The 20868-nt window shown below is 52.4% G+C and overlaps 5 protein-coding genes across 5 annotated transcripts; 2 read left to right on the top strand and 3 right to left on the bottom strand.

Moving 5' to 3' along the window:
- Positions 1–107: 107 nt before the first annotated feature.
- On the bottom strand, positions 108–1491 carry CCOS01_16975 (uncharacterized protein; the record flags this gene model as incomplete). Its single annotated transcript, XM_060465109.1, has 3 exons — positions 108–637; positions 1090–1129; positions 1411–1491. The coding sequence occupies 3 exons, from the start codon at positions 1489–1491 to the stop codon at positions 108–110; spliced, it is 651 nt and encodes a 216-aa protein (XP_060304376.1).
- A 1489-nt stretch (positions 1492–2980) lies between these two features.
- CCOS01_16974 (fungal specific transcription factor) lies at positions 2981–5259 on the bottom strand (the record flags this gene model as incomplete). Its single annotated transcript, XM_060465108.1, has 3 exons — positions 2981–3127; positions 3187–4401; positions 4456–5259. 3 exons carry the CDS (start codon positions 5257–5259, stop codon positions 2981–2983), a joined length of 2166 nt encoding a protein of 721 aa, XP_060304375.1.
- Positions 5260–8411: 3152 nt separating this feature from the next.
- Positions 8412–11245, top strand: CCOS01_16973 (uncharacterized protein; the record flags this gene model as incomplete). Its single annotated transcript, XM_060465107.1, has 4 exons — positions 8412–8577; positions 8641–8691; positions 9118–10024; positions 10093–11245. The coding sequence occupies 4 exons, from the start codon at positions 8412–8414 to the stop codon at positions 11243–11245; spliced, it is 2277 nt and encodes a 758-aa protein (XP_060304374.1).
- A 1958-nt stretch (positions 11246–13203) lies between these two features.
- Positions 13204–20754, bottom strand: CCOS01_16971 (uncharacterized protein; the record flags this gene model as incomplete). Its single annotated transcript, XM_060465105.1, has 3 exons — positions 13204–13497; positions 20117–20479; positions 20527–20754. The coding sequence occupies 3 exons, from the start codon at positions 20752–20754 to the stop codon at positions 13204–13206; spliced, it is 885 nt and encodes a 294-aa protein (XP_060304372.1).
- Positions 17471–18560, top strand: CCOS01_16972 (uncharacterized protein; the record flags this gene model as incomplete). Its single annotated transcript, XM_060465106.1, has 2 exons — positions 17471–17544; positions 17846–18560. The coding sequence occupies 2 exons, from the start codon at positions 17471–17473 to the stop codon at positions 18558–18560; spliced, it is 789 nt and encodes a 262-aa protein (XP_060304373.1).
- Positions 20755–20868: the final 114 nt, after the last annotated feature.

The raw sequence follows: 20868 nt of genomic DNA, 5'->3' as shown, positions 1-20868 counted from the left end.
TTTCGCGAGGAAGTATCGTGACAAAGCACACGCTCGTAGGGACGGTCACCTGTGTCTATTGAGCATTTGTGTCAGCTAGGGAATAAGCTACGTGGGTTAGTGGGTTATCACTCACGGAGCGGCAGATGGCGCTTCAGGTCCTTCACGTGAAAGTAGGTCTTGGTCCGGTGAGGGCAAGAGAATCTGCCATGAGCACCAGACGCCGAGGCAAGCGCGATGGGCTGAGGACTGGAAAGAGCCATCGTGATCTGGGGCTGCATAGATTGAGTACCATACGCCTGGGTCAGGGGGGGAAATTGGGTCATCTGGTGGTGATGACCGTGAAGCTGCTGCTGCGTGTCGTCCTGGGAGCGTGGAGTGTTGGGAGGAGTAGGGGGACCGGAAGGGCTGCTTTCGTACATGTCATACGAGGCCGCGGATGTCTGCGGTTGCGACGGCGTCGACATCTGGTGAGACAGCGAGAAGGTGGCATGCTGGACATAGTGAGGCGTCTCGGCGAAGGGCGACGGATAGGAGGATGAGATAGTGTCAAGACTGTTGAGTTGGTGCTGAGAAGCGTCCATGCTTTCCACGGCAGGGCTGTTGACCTGTTGTCGAGACATAAGGTGCACCGGGAAGTCAAGACGGATTTTAACACCTGTTTAAAGTTTGTCGAGGGTCTCGTAATAGTCCCTGGGCAATGACGGGCAAGTCGGTGATCCAGGCCAAAATGTTGCTGAGGACGAAAAGAAGTGCAAACACAAATGGAGGACAACCGGCGAGGGATGCAGGCTTGGATGAACCGCACTAAACATTGTCGTGAGGGGGGTCGAAATGGGACCATGAGCGTCGATGTTCCCATTTTTATCTTTTCCCCCCGTTTCTCTTGAAGCTGGGGGGAAAAAAAAGCAAGCCTTGCAAACTGAAAACTGAAATCTGTCGGGTATCTGACACATCATAAAGATAAACCAAAGAAAGGAGTGTGCGTGGGAGAAAGGGGAAATGTTGTCTTTGCCAGGATGGTGTCGAGGATGTACCTCGTGAGACCTGTTAGGCCATGGCCTTCGGCGCTCGCCCACGAGGTAGAGGAGGCAAGAGGAGAAGAAATACAAGCCATCGTGCCTTCCGAGAGCAGGTATTCGAGGGCGATCTGGTCAGAACAGCGCAGCAATACAGTCAGCCTGTGTCATTCGAGTCTGTCCACTCCATATCCCTGATCGAACCCGATGCAGAAGCGGAATGGGGCGGTCAGAGTCGCTGCGGGCAGCATAGCTTGGCAAGGGGAAGATGCGAGAGCGATGGGCGACCGGAAGAGATGAGTGAAGTGCTCCATTGCCGACGAGAAGCGCAGGTGCTCTCACTGGAGTCCTGTTGGATGAAGTCTATCGCGTGCCTCTCGCACTGCTCGGCGGATGGCAGGAAACGACGTACCGAAGCAGGGGTGGGCGAGTACCCAACCATACCCACCAGCCACCCCGGTTCGTCGCCATACGACGCTAGCGTGTGTGGCATACTGGGCCTGGGGGTGTGCTGCAGCATCCCTGAGGATTCCGGGCGTGAACGCGGATGGTGGTGGTGGCGTGTGCACACTTCCTTGTCAGCCCGTTCGTAAGGGGTCCGAGGACACAGACATGGCGGGGTCGGTCTACATTCCACTAATCAATTAGGAGCACGAATTACCTTTCAGATAGCGCTAGTCACTGGCGCGCGGATCATAGGCCATTTCGACGACACCCCAAAGTTGGCGAGCGCAGTCCTCCAACAAGTTGGCGGTCTGCCCGGTTGTGACGGTCGGCAAGATGCAGGGGCCGCTGCTCCAAACCGGGTAGAAGCTGGCGCTGCCTTGGAATGTTGGAATGAGCTCACGCTGTCCGCAGATACAAACATGCGCCTTTACGTGCGAAGCGTCGAATTCCTATGATGAAGCACCCCGTACACGGGTCAAGCTAGATTCCACCCGTATGGGATGGCCTAGACGAAGTCAAGCCGGCCCAACGCATGCATATGAACAATTGTTTAACGACACTACTCTCACCATCAATTTCCAATTGACGGGATAGGCTGCTGCGAGTACAAGTGACCGCGCCACTACCTCCATGCCCGGCGGCCCCTTTTTGCAAAAGTTTCTGCTTTCCCCGAACCCTTGCCCAGCCCGCTGATCACATTCCACATCGTGAGCCGTCCTTAAGACTGCAGTCATGTTTGTGGCTATTCTGGCCCTGTGTGTTTCGATCCCAACTCTCATGTGGGCTCCATTCAGGATCATTGTTACGATGGGCAAATATGTGAGCTCAATTCAAGTCCATTCTTCTGCAACCCCCTCTAGACCCGGACTCGAAATTGACCTTACTGATGTGTTCTCAGATCGAGCTGGCTAGTCGGACCGCCTGCAGGATCGTTCTCGGAAGCAGGGTGCTGTCGCTGGCGATGCACCTGGCGGCTCGGTATCCATCGTACTTGCGATTGATCCGTCCGTTTGCTCTCATTAGCGGCGCGCTGGTCTCATACCTACTTTCATCGAGACCATATCGGTTCTCAAGGCTCAGCCACTTCTGCCTCATGCTCTGTATTTACTACACAGTGTGTCTATTGGCAACACTTCTTGCCAGCGTTTCAAGCATGCCCTTGGTATGTGCCTAATAGTCCTCCTTGAACGCGCGCTGAAAAATACTAGGCCGCGCTTTCTGGTGCCGAGACCCTCTCATGGGTAATTCTCGAGACCTACTTATGTCGACGCGACCACACGAGTTGATGAACCTTTCAAGTCTGTTGCGGCGTCTCGAAGGCCATACGGACTTTGGTTTCGAGATCCGAATTCCAACTTGTTTCCTCATCGCCAAAAAGCACGGCATTGGAGTAGCATGAGTATTCCGACAGACCTATGGACATGCTAGTCCGAGCGTATGTGAGAAGTAAGATCCTTGGAAGCTTCTATGCCACTCTGGGCTGCTTTGCTGTCTCTGAGTAGCATCCTATCCGTATGTATCACACCTGGTCTCCTTCAAGTTGAGCGGGACGGGCTCGACTCGATCACATCGTAGAATTGATCGCTAGGATCGACAAGTCCAGAAGGGTGCTTCGCTTCGGCAATAGATGGTAGTTCGCGGGGGACGCCTGTGTAGTCGCCGTGCTTGTCATCCGTGCCGAGCTTTTTCCGAGTCAATTCTTCTTCTTTGTCCTACCAGGCAACGGAATTCGTCGTCACACCCTCCCATAAGGCTGCGATTCATTGGATGACAGTCCTGGATACGGATCACTGCCCCAACAGAATGGGGGATTGAATGTGTTCCGCGATCCCAAGTTCGGCGTGCAGCCTTTGCCTCCGGTAGCAAACTCAAAAATGTCATCGAACATAATGCTCAACCGCCGGCCCTGTTGGTATCGTACATAGACGTCAGGCTTCAATTCGTTTGCGTTCTTGCTAGCCATTTCCACTTCGTTTTGTGGTGAGCCGACTGTCGGTGAAAAGCCATGAGTCGAGGAGTCATGGGAGCCGGCTTGCTGGTGAATTGGCCGGGGATCCCCTCGCCCGTCCCAATCGCCGCCACGCCCATCTCGTCGAATGCCCAAAGGATCATCTCTACTCTGCCTAGAACCTCCATCTCTATAGTCGGAGTTGATTCGAGTGAGACACTGATCTATGCTTTTCAGGTATATGACATAATTGGACGCCAGGCTGAAGTAAGGTGTAGCCTTTGTCAGTGCCTGGTAAGTAGTGGTGGTTGGCTGCCAGTTGTCGGACATCGGTCTCGAATTCCGCCTTCCGACTTCCTGCTCACTGAACATGTGATTCTGAGTATCCATATGGGGATAGTGCGCTGCGTATATCTCGACAAAGGCTGCTTGCCTGATGGCGAATAAGACCAACGACGAATAGGGCAGTCTGTCCCGACATAACGTAATAAGGTCGACGATTTCCCTACTAGCCTTAAAGATCTGCTCTGCGCTTCGCTTCCAATGGCCATCGGGAGCAGCGCCAGGGTCAAATCCGAGCTCCGCCATCGGGCCCATCGGCCTGGCGCAGTTGATGGCGATAAAGGGGATATATTCGCGATGCAGCACGATTCTGCAGAGAGCAGCCAGCATATTAAATGACACGTATATGCTGTTAGAGTGTCTCCAGAAGTTCGAGGTGGACCATGTGAAGCATTCCGGAAGTCCTGTGTAGAAGGTGTCTATCTCCTGACTGAGCTGGTAGAAGGTCGACTTTTCGTCCCATGGCGGCGTCCCTTCTTCCTTTCCAGTGTCGCGTCCGCCCAAAATGCTGTATTTGGAGATGTCGCCCCAGACTTTGATCAGGTCGACGAATCGGCCGAGAACGCTATCTTCGAATACTTCCTCGATTCCTTGTCCCACAGGCCGCGGTGTTCGAATGAGAATGCTGCCACCCAAGTTGAAGGCTTCGTCGCTGCACGGCAGCTGCTTTGGAAGGTCGTGAGCTTGAATAGCGGGTACTCGGCCAGATGCGCAACATACAAGCTGACAGAGGATGAAGCAACTGAACATAGTGCGGCGCCTCGACTCCTGGTCTTGCCAACAACGCGAGGGCACTTGTGCAGATCCGAGTTTCATAATTTGAGCCATCCGCGTGGCGAGGTCAACGTACATCCATGCAGCCAGGCCGCCATCCGGCCGACTCCATTTATACAAGCTAAGCATGAGAAAAGCTTGGACTCGAACGACAGTAGCCGATGTTATGGCTGATTCGACTTCTCCCAGTGCCTTTGTAAGAGCATTTGCGAAGTACTCTGATGCTACTGATGGCTGCAGCCTGTGTAGAGCACCGCAAAACCTTGGGCCCGCGATCTTGTGGTGTGTAATGTGTGCGACATGTTCGATCAAGTCGGGATGAAATCTTGCAGTGAGAGCCAGAATGCCCAATAGGGCCAGATTCGATTCGTTTGACGGCTTCTCGTTGTCTTTGTCGTGAATGATGCCCTTGAGAGTTGGGAGATGCAAAAACGAGAGTTCGGTGGCGAAGTGCAATTGATAGAGGTCAAAGAGTTGGTGCCAAACGTCAACAGTGAGATAGGGTGCCGAAATAATATTCTGATCAAACTCAGTGACTGTGATCTCATCGGAGAGCGTCGTGTCTTCGAGACTCCTCGCTCGCTCCCGCTTGTTGCCGACTTTACTGTCTCCTTCTTGCACAGTGAGAGGCTCTAATGTTGTCGAGTCGCGAAACTCACACTCGTGTCCAGCCCCGATGTCAGGTGCACCAGTGTCGTCGTTGGGAATGAACGAAATGTGAAGTGAGCCAGTCGTCGGGGTCTGATTCATTGGGTGGCAAAACCATGATGCCACTGTGGGAAGGCTTGGTGACGGTTTGACTCTGTCAGGAATCGCAGAAGACGCATACAACTGGGCGCAATGACCTTGACGGGAGACTCGGTGCATATTCGATTATTGACGGTCTCTCCACCTATAGAAGCCGTGCTGCGTCAGAATGATGATGCTTTGGACCAATCGACTTGGTCTGAAAAGGGCAAGACACTCGGCGTTGAACGGCGATGTTCTTTTTGAAGCAAAGCTTGACGAGGGGTAGCATTTGGTACTGGTCGTTGGCCTGCGGCTGAGTTCCTGAACGAAGTCGAAACTGACAGACAGCCAAGCCTCAATGGCTGTGTGTCGATGGAGAGCACCAGAAGAAGTTTCAGCGATGGGGACTGAAGCTGAGAAGTCTAGATCGATTGAGTATGCTTTGTCGGAGAGAGTTACTCTGCTGGAAAGAAATGAACTGAGGGCAAGACGAGGGAATTAGCAAAAAGGCGAGACGAGCGCTTATGCTTTTACAAGATAGTGACCGGGAAGGGTGGACTTGTCTGGCTGCCGTGCCCCGGTCCTTTATCAGATGTGTGCCCGCGTGCTTCTCCACGGACCGAGAACCAGCTGTCACAGTGACGGTGGTGAAATTTAATGTGTAAGACTCCAGAGAGCCACACATCGTAGGCTATTACGATCAACGGCAACGGGCCAGCTCGGGGGCTATTGCAAAGGCGGAGAGAGGACACATCGATTGAGAGTCTCTGCTGAAAATGAAGGGTTGCAATGCTTGTCCTGTGACCTATGGCGTGCCTTGTTCATCAAGTGAACGAGGAGACGTGACCAGACGCGGAAGGCCAGGAGGATCTCTACAAGCGTGGCTATGGTATGCGGCCAGAATAGGAGGATGGGTGGATGGATCCAGGACGGCGAGAGAAGATATCAGGACAGCTGTCTATAGCTGCTAGGGACCCTGTCCCTTGTAATTACGGTACAACGACCAAGTCAGAGAAAGACGACATTGATCTCACAGCGTGCTGGTCGCTCGCACACTTAGAGAGAAGCCCTCCATGGACGAAAGTACTCTTCAGTATATCTCCAAGAACTGTCTGCGTCGCCAACGAGCCCAACTGGGACGCTTGCGGCTAGGCGCACTCGCTACCAAGGCTCGGATCCCAGCTCTCGAAGATGTCATGCCGGTGCCGTGCCCGAGTGCGCGCGCTTTTCACGCCGTATCCCTGAGGGAGGCCCGAAGCCTCGACCCTCTGTCGTCAGAAAGTGGTGGCAAGGCGGGCGCGTTCTGAGTTAGCCCAACGCCCGCAGTCCCGCCACTTGACTCAAGCACCGGGCATGCTGTGTGCGAATAAACGGAAACCCACCTACCTCCGTATGTCGCGTGTTTGTTCGTCCGTTGTTCTGCCAGGTAACGCATTGATCCGTTACAATCTCTCACGACGCGGCGGCTGATCAGAGTACAGCCTAACATTCATTCCCCTCTTTCTCGGGAAAGGTGCTAATTGTGAGCCTTGTCATGGCCTGCCCAGCATAAACTAGAGTTGCTAGTTTCGTAGTTGTCATCGCCCTATGTAGCATCATGGAGCAAAGTCTCCCTAGGCTGATCAAGGCCGGTATCCCAGCTTCGAGGCACAGCGGGGATGAAGCATCGTGTTCTGTTGAAAGGGCCGTTCAGAGTTATCCGCAGACGGTCATCTTGACAATGGCGTTGGCACCAACAAGGATGGATTGGCACAAAACAGAAACGCTTGCGAACTCGGGATGGACTGCTCACTGGGATCCCTGCCAGCATTGACGATGACCGTGTTTGATTACTCCAGCTCTCGCTAGGCGAAACCAGCTTGCACCGCGGCGGCGGAGGGCTCTCTGTCAGGACTTGGCGGAATCAAGTAATCAAGACTCTGAAAAATAATGGCCCACAACTTGGGTATTGCCTGTCAGCCGGGTGGGGTGGGGTGGGAATGGGTGGATGTGGCATTGCTCTATCCGTAATGGGCATGGCTCGATTGGTATGCTGCAGGCAGAGCCCAGAATGTTGGGTGTGTACAGGGGTTATGTTGCGCACAGTAGAACCGCGGCCACGCACGCCCCTTCGATTACACACTACGTACCATTCCCTGCACTCTTGCACGCCCCAGTGTCTGATGGCTGCTGACACCAGGGCGTGCTAGGCGTGTCTCCGTGTGCACCCATGCTATGTACTCCTGGTGTATGTCCGAAATCGTTTCGCCCTACGCAGTATGACCCAACACCATTTCCAGCATGGTGGGCCCACCTCGACGATTTCGCTACCCACAAGCCTGTCGGGCACTGACCAATGATCAAAGCTACCTGTACACGGTAAACAAGCTCCAACGCCTCATCCCTCCGTGCCCCACAGCTTTTCTTAATTGGTCCATCACATCTGCTTGACGATGTTTGTCGTCGCAAAACCACACCACATATTGCAACATTGGCAGATGTTAGTTTAGCGCCAACCAAACGGCATCTAACCTAGCAGGCTGCCATGAAGTTGCTCTTCACTGGTGATCCTTGGACTTTGCAGGAACCTGACAATCGGGAAGGCTAGCGTCTCCTCGTCGAAGCGAAGTGTATGCCAGGCGCCAGACCAGTCATACGCCGTAGGACGTGCATCACACTGGCAGCGTACATGTACCAAGGCAACAACAGCGCGGCATAGCGAAACACATACAGATGCTCTCAGGTCGAAGAGAGAAGAGACAGTGCGGTGGGTAACCCGAGGAGTATATGCGTACAGCGCCGTGGACAAGCCGAGAGACGCTTGCTGGCGACACAACGACGCCGGATGGTAGCACATCCAACGCTCAGCTATCATAGAGCTTATCGGCATTCTTGACGCTACCACCTCGGAACACTCGACTCTCGCTTCAGCGTTGATGGCGTGGCGGAGGCTTCAATGGCTTCAATGCTGTCTGCAGGAGGTACCCGGCTCCATTATCTCCTTCGATACCCTTCTCACTATTTCTAGAGAGATGACACCGTCACCATCAATGACGGCAAGCACGAAAGAAGTAGACCTCTGTTTGGCAGAATCATATTCTGCTTTAGCGTTGAACAACCCCATGGTCAAGTCTTGAGGCGAGTGCTATCCAAAAGACCGAAAGAGGGAGGGGGAACTAAATCTCAACCACGGCATGGTTCGCCAGAGAAGAGCCGCATACGAGGCGTCCATACAAACGCTTCAAGTGTGCCTTGAGCTCCGCAGGGGGTGTGAGCGTGAATACAGGACGGAATGGGTCGCCCACCCGCTGTCAACCGCCTCGTCGTTGCCTTCGCCCAGGAAGGCTCGCAATATAGGATGTCATAAAGGATTCGAATAACCTCTGCTTGGAGATTTGAGCTTCAGTGCTTAACTACTCGCAGACCAACGGCACTGCACCCCAGCAGAACAGCAAAGTTTCCATGGCATAGAGGGTATCTAGGGCCTTCTTGTTCCATTGCTGGTTTCTCGTCTCCAGAACCTGATCGGCCCAAAACACGTTCGAAAATCACTTTAGCCCGAAGCACTCACGCCCGTTCTCTCCCTGCACGGATTTTGGCCATAACACATGCGCAAACATTAGACATGACAAGAAATTCGCGTAGGATAGGTCTCAACCTTTCGAAGCGAAGTCCCAAGCGTGCCAACGACTCGAACCTACGAAAATGCACATACTGCAATGATCATACGTTTCCTATAAATCCCACCAAAAGCGAAGTGGAGCTTCATTTCATGGACCGCGAACATGACAGGCACGACAGCGACCAAAATGATTTAGTAGAGAGGACATGGTTACGGTAATGCTGTTGGTCACCGAGCCGCTTGTTTCGATGTTGACGTTTACTTGCTTAGAATCAAAGGCCACCAGCGAATGCCGCCGTCTTCAAGCTCACCGCAAACTCCGCCCGAACCAAGTGCATCAAAACAACAAGCTATAGACAAGGACGACCCGAGTGTCCATGCTTCTGTGGCCAGTCATGATAGGCAAGGGGCCATTAGCCCATCTTCGGAAAAGAACAAAAGGAAGGAGAGCGATCAGAGGTCTTCACAACTAAAGCGCAGCCGTGCAAGACAGCCAAACCAAAACTCTGGTATTTGCCGAGCGGAAGATAGTGATTTCCAAAGAGACCCGGCGCACCAGGCCGGTAGGCTATGGACCCCTGGGGAGGGTGCGTCTGGTCCCCGGCGGACCGATGCCAGGCGATCCAGAGAGAAAGATGGCGCAGACCTCCCCCGAGCAGGCTCTAATCGGTCGTTCAAGCACCCGCGTCCCTCGGACTTTGATAATGCTGAGGTACTCATCAAGCAGCTAGAAACTCGCCCTATCAGCCAAGAACAACTTGTTGCTGAGGTGAAGGGTATCTACGCTGGGCTCGTCATGGTCGAGTCGAAGTGTATCGAAGTCGACAACGCTCAAAGTTCAAATAACGAGACCAATCCCAAGCTCCATAATGAGCAGTGGCAGTCATTGATCGCTCTACATCGAACTTTGCTACATGAACACCACGATTTCTTCCTTGCCTCTCAGCATCCTTCGGCCAGTCCGGCATTGCGACGGCTCGCAAGCAAGTACGCAATGCCGGCACGCATGTGGAGGCATGGGATTCATTCATTCTTGGAGCTTTTGCGTCATCGTCTGCCCGCCTCACTCGAACATATGCTTACGTTCATTTATTTGGCGTACTCTATGATGGCTCTGCTTTACGAGACTGTTCCAACGTTCGAAGACACTTGGATTGAATGCCTCGGCGACTTGGGCCGCTATCGGTCAGTAAACTCAAGACAAGACATTGTTACCAGTCTCCTTGCTCCTTGCATACTGACTCTTATCACAGCATGGCTATCGAAGATGATGATCTCAAGGATAGAGAGGTCTGGACCTCAGTCTCGCGCCATTGGTATTCAAAGGCTAGTGACAAGGCTCCTCAGACGGGTCGTCTTTACCACCACCTCGCTATTTTGGCTCGTCCGAATGCTCTTCAGCAGCTTTTCTACTACACCAAATCTCTCTGCGTGCCAGTTCCCTTCCTGTCTGCTCGCGAGTCAATCATGACTCTGTTCGACCCGCATCTCAACGGCACACAGACGAGGCTGCAGGACATCGACGCAGCCTTTGTACGCGCTCATGCAATCCTCTTTTCGTGCAAGAACACCGATCAACTCGCATCGTCTATCAACGAGTTCATCGACAGCTTGGACAATCACATCGCACGTCACACTCGTCGCTGGCTGGATAGCGCATACTACATTTCTATCGCCTTGGGTTGCTCACTTCTAGAATACGGCAGCGAGAGCAATCCCATTATGAGAGCCATCAAATCAGGTAGAGCCGACGACGCAGACGTCCCAATGGAAGGGGCTGAGACTGTCGCCGCTCCGACACAAAAATTTCTAGACGCCCTGGATTTTGCAGCTCGCACACATGACGTTGTGTTGAGACGATTCGGCGACGAGAATATCCGACCTTACCTACACGTCACCCTCTCACTCCTTCAGCATTTGTCCCAGTTCCCTGCAGCGATGGGGCTGATAGAAGAGAAGATGCCTTGGAAACTCATCGCTTTACTCCTGAATACTATCATGCCTGCGGAGATGTCTCTTGAAGCAATCAAGATCATTGAGTCGGAAGACTTCCCTCGGCCAGATAAGGGTGAACCCCGTCCTCTGCCGGATGACTTCGCGCAGCGGGGTCTTCTTTGGGTTGATAAGTCCTATCCTAGCGATTGGTTCACAGCCACAAAGGTGGATGACGACGAAAAGTATTTCGAGGTTGCGTCAATGATGGAAGAACGCTCACAACGCTGTCTTTGGCTGGGTTGCCGACTAGCAACATCGGGCAAGTGGTTGACGTACGACGAGGAAGCGAAGCAATTCGGCGTGGTGTCGCAATTCGATGTGGAGATTCCGGATTTGGATGCTTCGACCCCGCTCAAAGGAGACAACAGCGACGATGTAATCATACCAGATGCTCTAGCATCAGACGATTGACGGTGATTTTTAACAGACTTGTGATCAAGTCGAAGTTGGAGGAGCACGGCGTTTTCAGCATGTGGCATATTACTTGGTTGTCGTTTTTGGAAAAAAAGAATTTATTTGGCGTCGTGGCTACTGTCGTTTCGTCGCAAGCGTCCACTGTCACTCAGCGCCACACCACTCACCTTCTTCTTCCTCTTCTTCATCTTCTTGTTGTTGTTGTTGTTGTTGTTAAATAGATTTAATCTTGGCAATGTAGAGTTCCCCGGAGTGTTATCCATGCATTATCATCCCGAACATGGCTCGTGTGACAAAATTTCAACAGTGGACGGCCCCAGAAAGGGCGCCATCTCTGCCAGTGGGTGAGAGCAGAACAAGCCCAGCTCATCCATTTCGGTCTCGCGTGTGGTCTTAAGTAAAGCTCTGAAGTTGCCAGCCCTCGTGACTTGTGGGTGTCATCCATGTGCGGGCGAGATTATCTGCAAGGGGAAAAGCGTTAAGCCAAGGCGGTTGTGATGAGTTTCTGATTGAGGCTTTGCAATTCGAAAAGGAAGAGCTGCTGATGGGCCAAGGACTGACCACACGTCTCGCACTTGTGCTGTTCGCAGTGAGACGGATGGTTGCTTGGTTCTATTACGTGAAAGTAAACGCGATAGGATTGACGAATATTCTGTCACACAAGAATTGCCAGACGATGCGGGCCTGTTGGAACCAGCCGCTTGGGTTAAGTTGCAGACTACCTGCAGCAGCATCCAATGCATTCCTTGAATCGCCGCTGTATGCAGTAGCACTGCAAACAATGTCTTGATGAACATGAGTAAGGCAAGGACTTGCTCTCTTCATCTTGAAAACTTGGGTAAGCCGAGCCCTCTTCTGATGCGATCACGTGATGGGTGGTGAGACAAAGACGATCGAGCCGCCTGCGTAATCAAAGACAGCCAAAGATTTAGTCATGTCACGACACCGTCAAACAGGTGAATATGGGAATTTTCGTTTGAGCAGCGATTAATAGGCAGGGTTCACTTGTATGTATCGATAAGTACGGCGAATTAATGGCTATCAGCTGTGATTCCCGTATACTTGAACTGACTTTTGCCCACAGAATTTTTCGCCTTGAATCCGGACGCTTGTCTGATGACACGTGCGTTCCATCAACACCAACACGCCGAATATTGTTTCGGAAGCCGTGCTGTAGGAGGCATTCGCACGAAGGTTCTACGTCTTGGTTACGACGGGACTACATCTCTCCAGTCCGGTATGACCATGCGGCTGAATAGGTTGCACATCGAAGATTTTTTCAGCAGCATCGATTGCTTCTTTTTATAGAGAGCAGCACGATGCAGTATGCACTATCCTCGTCGTTGGGAAAACCCACAATGACGTCCATGGTCTTGCCGTCGCTTGCCTATCTAGAACAGCGACATCAGAGGTTTTGGTTCATCTTCGGCCCCCAAGGATACTGCCAGGAGGGCGGTGGCAGCATTATCTAATCAGTTTGAGTGACTGCCGAGAGCATGGGAAGCGTCACATGTCACGCGCTGATCTTGCTCCTTCAGCAGATCTGCAAGGACGTCCATGGCTGTGACGTATGGAGGCCGGAAGCTGTGGTTGATTCCGTTAATTGTCCGGAGACGTCGTACATCAAGTGCCACGATAATTAAGAAAAGTCGTCCAAGTCTGCAAGTTGGTAGCCCATCCCATCATCAGCTGTCTACCCCTCTTCGAGAACATGGTGATTGCGGACTGGCCATTCGTGGAATCAGGCTTCTGCACAAGCTACCGCCATGCCTCGTTCTGGTTGTTTGCCCTGAGAAGAGAGCATCATGCGTGTGAACGGCATCAATGACGGATGATCTTTGTCAAATCTTCCAGTCAAACTGACGCCCCTCATTACGGCGGGGCAGGCATGCGAGCATCAACGAACATTCCCTCATTTCCTCGCGAATAGAAATGTGGGTTGGTTTATTTTTCTCTTATGGACGATTCCCGGCGACAAGTTGCGTCGGGCTGGTTTGAAGGCCTTGCACGGGTTTGCCTGATGTCCTAATTTGCTTGTAAATCATCTCAGCTTCGTGTTCATTGGCGCTACGGATCGATTTGATGCAGTCCTTGTAGGAGGCATTTTCGGCTTCCCGTTGCTCGACTTCCTGCTTCTGCGCCGCTATTGTGTCACCATCTGGGATCAAGTGGCAGTGAGGGTTGACAGTCTCATTTGGGTTGGTCTCAAAGCCTGGTTGTTGCTGCTCGACATGAAGAAGGTTGTGGCCCTACAAAACCTAGTGTTAGACCTTCTCTTAGGGGAATGGCCAGATGATGAGCGGCTCGGGGACGTGTCTGGTTGCATGACTGCCCTCCGAGCGTGGGAGGGGCGAGTTTGCCTTTCACTCGAGGTCCCATGTTGATGAGTCGACTCGGTTCATTGATCGATTACGGAGCAGTTGGTTGATGCAAATCCGTCATGGGCGGCGCAATACTCAAACGACAGGGTGGATTGACTGTATGTGAAGGATGGATGACTGGTTTCTCGAGTTTTCGTGGGTTTCCGGAGCAGGAGATATCCTGGGAACACTGCCTGCTGGACCTGACGCACACGTCGATCTACCTTCCCTGCTGGTCTGACTGAGAGGCTTGCTTTTCGAATCACCGGATGTTCCGCGACCGGTCAAGAACAGCCAGATTAGGCCTGAACTACGCATCCCAGGGGCCGTCTGTGCAGGTCCTCTTGGGAAGGGTCAGCCTGAGAAGCCTTCACACAATAAAGCAGATGCTGCAAGGAGCTCTCAGAGACCTTGCTAGCCCGGAGGAAGGACAAGTCATCGAATGATCGAACGTAAATTGCGTCAAGTGCGGGATGTCTTCGAAGTTCACCCGCATTATCACGTTCCCAGCGGTGATCACGGCATGGCTCCTACGGATACACCGATAATGAACTACTAGCGTGGCCTGAAGGGCGGCCCTGTGCCAGGCCCCGGAACAGGGAACGATCCCTTGTCGACTTCACGGAGCCTAACAACCTCCCGAAGGTATCGATTCACTTCCATGCAGGTCCTGGCGGCCGTAGTCGCCCGGCGGTGTTCATTACATTGTGCGGTTAACGCAGGGAGAAGGAAGGAGAGAAGCTTCCCGGGATCAAGCACTCTCCAAGACAGGCAGTGGTTTCGCGTGTTTCCCGCCGGGCGACACTTGACAGGTCAACTAGAGCGGAGCTGCACGGAAGAGGTAGCTGACCTGGGGAAGATGAATCACTCACGGGCTGTAAAGAAGCCGCCGGACCCTGGCAGGCTCGTTCCGGCGGAGAGCAGGGAAGGGGACCTGACAGGGATTGGCGCGTCGTTGGCAAACAACCACATGATTAGGTGCGATCTGGCTTGCTAGGCAATGTGTGATTGGTGGTCTGCCATGCGCAGCGGCCCCTGTTGCGGCGCCAAAGCCACCCGATTCGGGGTGCTTGGAAGGCGAGCAGGCGGTACCGGCACCCTTGTCCGTGGAAAGTCGGGGGCGTGTCGCGACTTCCAGGCTCAGTGTTACGTACACTGTACTTGGTAGTGTGTTTAAGGACGCCCCACTTGACTTGCAGCAAAGAGATTGACCCCAGCACACACCGGCTCTACGATGCCCCATTTCGGTGGAGTTTATGGGTGCACTGTGGTACTCCCCTTTGCGTACCCGCTCCAGCTCTTTCTTTGCCTGTTTTGACCCGTAGATTCAACCTTGTCTATGCTGCGTACATCAAGAGGTAGACCGTTCGAATAAACCGGCTCTGGGGCAGAAATCGTAGCAATCTTCGGCTTCTCCAAGGTTTCAGATCATGAAAGTCGATGTATAGCCAGAAAGCAAATGATCACATAGATCCTAATACGTCCTTCACTGGAAAGCGGTTGACTGTACAATAACCGCATCTTAGGATCTCACATTTCCAACAATACATGGTACGTATCTCCATTCCTCCATTACCGCATCTGCACTGATGTTATATGTCAGTCCTTGTCGGCGGGTGTTTTGTCTCCAGGCACTCACACAAGTCCAGATCGCTGCGGTTCTTCGTTTTGGTCCCCACGTTTGGTTCTGCCCAGGCACCATGGCGAATGCCTGGTCGAGTATCTGGGCTTCTGGTTTTAGCTAAGCGTTGCTCAAGTTGGGATTACCGTGGCTGCGTACGATGAGAAGGGGGCATTGCCATTGTGGAGTTTGGCAAACTGCTCAGATATGTGATCTTCATCCTATGATCCTCAGCTTTGCGCTGATAGCATTCGGGAAATGGTATTTTAAACTTGTCAGCTGCTGCTGCTAAATAGTGGCCAGTTTCGCCTTTGAAGACGGCTTCACAGATACTGGGTGCGCCTTTGCGTCTTCTATATAGGCCCTTGGTCAAAACATGGCCTTAGTTTCGAGATCCATACGAAAGACAGCAGGCTTGGAAGTACTAATAGATATCCAACCGCGGCCTAGTGCAAGACGCCGTCAGTCAATCAACGCTGTAGGCACGTCAGCGCCGGCAGGCTTGATCCGCGTGTGATGGGCGCGAAAGAGACAGAGTGGAAGCGCCTAAGGCCCTGAGAGGCCCAGGTGACCCGTCCCAACATGTTTTGGTCCACTCAGAAGTGGAATGGGCGAGATCTAGACTAGTGGTATGCTCGCCCTCACACCCCATCTCCAAACGGTGACCGAGTCCTGTGCCAGGCCAAGATGTAGCATTGCAGGAAAACGCACTAGGGTTCGGAGGACACAAGTCGGACAAGGTGCAGCTAAGGTCAAATCATTGATGCGTCGTCAGATATGCAATAGAGGAGACCTTCATAGCTTGGTTAGAGTGCCAAGTAATCGACGTGTTTTGTAATCATCGACGGCTATATCCGGCAGCTCAGCCTCCCAATAAAGTTGGCCATGGTCCTCACGCATTGCACGTCTTTGCTTCCTTCGCCTGCCGGACATTGCCCCATTTGCTCACCGACTGTGTCAATGGACCCCAGCTGTATCACAACTGGCTTCCATCGCAACACACATTGCGCCGGTTGAAATTGAAGCTACAAGGGCCAAGAAGACCAACAATGGATGGAATGCCAGATGCAGGCGCACGTGAGTTCGGGGCAGGCTTGCCAACAAGTGCTAGCCTCTGTCGATCCCTGGTGACTAACCATGCCGCGCGCGGCCTCGGAGCATGGATGGAGCATGGATCCAGATGCTGATGAGTATTATTTCCTATCACCCTTCACCTTTCACCTTTAGCTGCCGGCTCCACGAAGCGCCTGTATGCCCTTACCCTTGTCTGTAATCCTGGCCTTGACGGGCGAACATGGTTCCTCGCAGGTGGCTGAGCTTCCCTGTATCCGACGCAGACTCACCAACAATTCCCCAACCAGGAGCCCCTTGGACAAACACACTGCTCTTGTAGACAGTCGGTGAATGTATCATCTCATCAGACGGCCGTGTCTCTATTACCAGCCCAGAAGCAAGCCTGAAGGCTTCTCCCCCACTACACAGCAACGCCAGTCGAACACTGGCCAGAGTCCAGACCTACTTCCCGAAGTGTTTGGCCGTCGTTTGGATACACGGCTTTGAGGCGATGACTTGATCAGCCGAGCCTTGGCTGCGACCCGAGATAGTCTTACGTTTTCTTTTGGACCGCTACCGACCGTGGAGCGTCTCATTAGCCTTGTAGAGCGATGGCGACAAAGTCGTCGAAAGATGGGACATTCAGCGACACATGCGGCGATTTCGAGTCGGATGTGCGCAGGAAGAACGAATCTTGAAACACGGGGGTAGGTAAATGGACACACAGTAGTCAATGTGAGCCGCCTGCTGCTCCCCAACCTTTCCGTGATAACTCGCCTTTGTCAGGACAACTTCGTCAACGACCCTGTAACTCCAACAAGTACTGCCATCCACGAAACTACATCTTGGCGAGCATACTACCCCTACGCGACCAAAGCCATGCACGCCGCCTGAACATCGTTATTTCGGCTGCATTGGCAACCTCTTGGACTAATGCAGCGGAGCCTGGCATGTACTAAGACAACAAAGTCGGTGAATAGATGACGTGGAGTTGTTTTTCGCAGGTCAAAGAACCAAATTCCTACAGCGATGTGCGATGAACACAGGCCAAGCCAGACACCTTCTTACTGCCCAATTCTTTAAAGTCCGTAGAGATCCCGCCGAAGTATCTCAAGTTTAAAGACCCATCATCTCGCAAATCCTTTGGCATTTGGTTTGACCCACAAAACCACCAAATAAGCCAGACACATGGAGGATGTCTTATCCAAGTATCCTCCCGACGAGGACCTCATCCAGAGGATGGAAAAGGAGATTCAGGCTAGGTAAGCACACTACGTGGAATAGCGCTCTTCAGGAGTGGCTCAGTTAATGCCACTCTAGAGAAACGTCAGAGCCCATCGCTTGGCTGACCTGGAGCGCGAGACTTTCATTTAAGCACCAAGACTGGCATGCTCTGCAGAACATCGCGCAGGAGTTCTATTGCCGTGTGGAATCAAGACTATCTGCCTGGGCGTATATCGTTGTTTCCAGAAATATGCTCTCGAAGTTCAGCAGAGGGAGCGATGAAATGCTTTCTATCACCAGTCAGTTAGGACTCGTTCTCAAAAACACCGACAATACAAGCGACAGGGAAAATGCTCGACTCCTTCTGCAGGAAGTCATTGACCAAACCAACACCCCTTCACTAGTCTGCCAAGCTCGCATGAACCTCGGCTACTATCAGATGGATGATAAAAAGTATCGGGAAGCCAGACGGGAGTTTGAGAGAGTCTTGACAATGTCAGGCAACTCGACGACGACGCTTAGCAACATCTACCTAGCTCTTGCCAAAATCTCGACACAAGAGAGAAATCTTGATGAAGCCGAAAGGTTGTTCAACTTGTGGTTGGAGGTCTCCTCACGTATCGATGGGGAAGGAAGGGTCACCCGACTCGGGGTCATGGCCACGTACCTTGAGTTCCTCAACGCCAGGAATGAACAGGCCAGGGGTAGTCAGGTCGGCTGGTTCAGGGCATTGGCCTCGTACTTCCCTTTTCGACACATCATCATGAGAAGAGCGGATTTGAAGGTTGATGATTGCCCCGGCCAGCACCTCAACTTGGCAAAAGCGACTGATCGAGTCTTTGAGTTGCGGAACATAAACGAAACCATTTGCTCTGCAGGGGATTGGATGACACGTTATTACGTTCCATTAGTCAGGAGGTACGATGATGTAATGCGAGAATTGCGACATGACCTGGAGGTCCTCAGCAAAACGGAAGAGAATTCCAAGTTCTGTAACATACTGACAGAAATCACGGGAGACTTTGACCAGTTTGTTGAGACACGTCATCCATGATGTACGCCTAGAAGATTCACTCAGGCAAAACCTGCACAAATAGCTATCATTAGTCGGGAAAATAGAAGGTTGTTCGCAGTCTTGACTGTGCCATCGTTTTCCCTAGCGCAAGGCCCGTTCAGCGATATCGGCAAGTCCCAGTTGCGGTGCATCGCCGACTTGCATGTCCTAATTCCGTCCTCCATCACACAACCACATGGCCCAGTGTTATCCAGTGCCACGGTGAAGTTTCGTTTTCTTCCGAGGGTCTGGCGATCGAAGCAAGGCATTTCCAGCCTTCATTGGAGCTTGCTTTGACTGCATTGAGTTGCTCCGCTTTCCTCAGTTCCGGCGGCCTGGCGATTAGCTATCTGCTTCTAGTGAGCGGGTGACTGCCGAGCGCTCCTAGATTATCTTCTGGGAGAGCTAGCCTGTCTGGCATTTCGCTCAGGCCGGATAACCCAATCAATCTGTTCTCCAAGGGCTTGATAGTTGATACTTGTCAGCATCAGCCAACGAATCTGAGGGGCCATCCTCACACCGAGATTTCAATTGCACCGTTGAGCTACATCGTCCCGAGAGGGAGAAGTTGACTATATCTCGGTCCGTTGAAGTGTGAGACAATGCGGGACTACCCAGTCAGTTGAGCGCTGACAGCTACTCCCGGGCAGCGGTCGGATTTTGGAACTTTGTAATTCAGGGGCAGCGTCCTCTGAGCTTAGTTAAATGTTCAGTGCTTGGTTTCAGTTCCTCATTTCAGAGACGCAATCCGTTCCAGTGCTGATGTGCATCTAGCCGTCACTGTTGGGGACTCGTTTGGGCGGGCACTGCTGATCGAGATACTTTATAGAAGTCCCGGCTACATCGGTGGAGGGCTAGACGGGGCAGCGTGAGAGAAGGATAGAACACCAGCTTCACCTCAAGAAGGAAGAACGGTTGCTTTAGTCCCACTCAGATCGTTTACCTTCCCGCAGGAGACCATGCACCTTTTGTGCCATCACCCGCCTACGTACCTTTACTCCCTACATAGAGACTTTTCAAAGCCGAAAGGCTGCCAAGACTAGGGAGCGTAGCCTGCAACCAAATCACAAGCCCTCGGCCGGCCATTTCATCAGAGCAATCTTCTAGGAGTGCGACCTCGGAGCTTTGGTCCGCGTCGAGCAGTTCATCTGCCGTATTCTGGGAATAGAGGTCACGAAAATACTGGCCGTCGTGCAGATCGTACAAACAAATACTTGACGTCACAAACGGCGCCTCCATTGCGGATCCATCAACTGAATACCAATGACTTTGTTGCCTCAACCTCGATAAACCGCGCTACCTGTACAAATTGCAATCCTGATGTAGGTACTACCTTCAACCTCTGCCCAGACCTGATGGCGTATGTTGAAACGTATCAGTATCTCGTTCCTTTCGGTCGTTCTGAATGGCATCTACGAGGATGACAGCAGGTCTAAGGAGTCAGGTCATTCTATAGTTGAAAAGAGCTCATTGATCTGATCAGGTCTTAGCTCTGCGTTGCATTTGACGGTCTTCTTACATTGGAAACAGGCAAGGACCGATCGATCACAGCCTACGACCAAGGTTCCCTCCGTGACCCAGTCTTTGGCACCATGCAAGATGACATATCCAAATGGAGCCGTGAATGGCTTCTTCAAAGTTGATAGAAACTCAACTGGGTCTTGCTTTACTCTGTAAATATTACCGTTGTGGATTAGTTGAGCAGGCGGCATAATGCCGAGCTCCAGGTTCTCGCAGAAACACTTCGCCTCCTTCGCTCCACCCGCCTCGAGCGAGGGTTGACCCGGAATTCCAGAGTTCGGAGCCGTATGCGATGTGAGGCAAATTCTTGTGCCATCAGGTTTTGGCGCGACGTGTCCAGTGTCAGAGATAGACTCGTCGGATCTCAGAGGATTGGCAGCTTGATGTCTCGAAGACGACTTGGAACTGTCAGTATCTGCTAACAAACTCAGAAAGTCCAACTCACATGAAGGCGGCTTGCGCCGCCGAACCGCTCCGGAGTCTCAGCGCCATGTAGTACATGTTCAGTGTATTGGATCGTGGATGACATCGACAGTTCGACATTGGAAAATGAAATGATGTGTCCGGTGCGGCGTCCGCCATCTAGACCTTTATCATGACGTTCCTCAATCATTCTGTGCGAAGAATCGTCGTAGATTGAAGGGGGTTGTGGTATGAGAGAAGGTGATGACATGATCGGCGTCGAATAATGATGTAGCCGGAAAGAATGCGTTAAAACCCTGAACGGACTGTTTCCTATGGGTGAAGCACTTGAGATACAGCTTCCGAATCAAAATTCGCCATGTTC

This window comes from Colletotrichum costaricense, assembly GCF_030867565.1.
Source record: "Colletotrichum costaricense strain IMI 309622 chromosome Unknown Scaffold_36.1, whole genome shotgun sequence".
Taxonomy (NCBI): Eukaryota; Fungi; Ascomycota; class Sordariomycetes; order Glomerellales; family Glomerellaceae; genus Colletotrichum; species Colletotrichum costaricense.
Note: the sequence above shows the minus strand (reverse complement) of the source record. Positions and strands in the feature narration are given on the sequence as shown.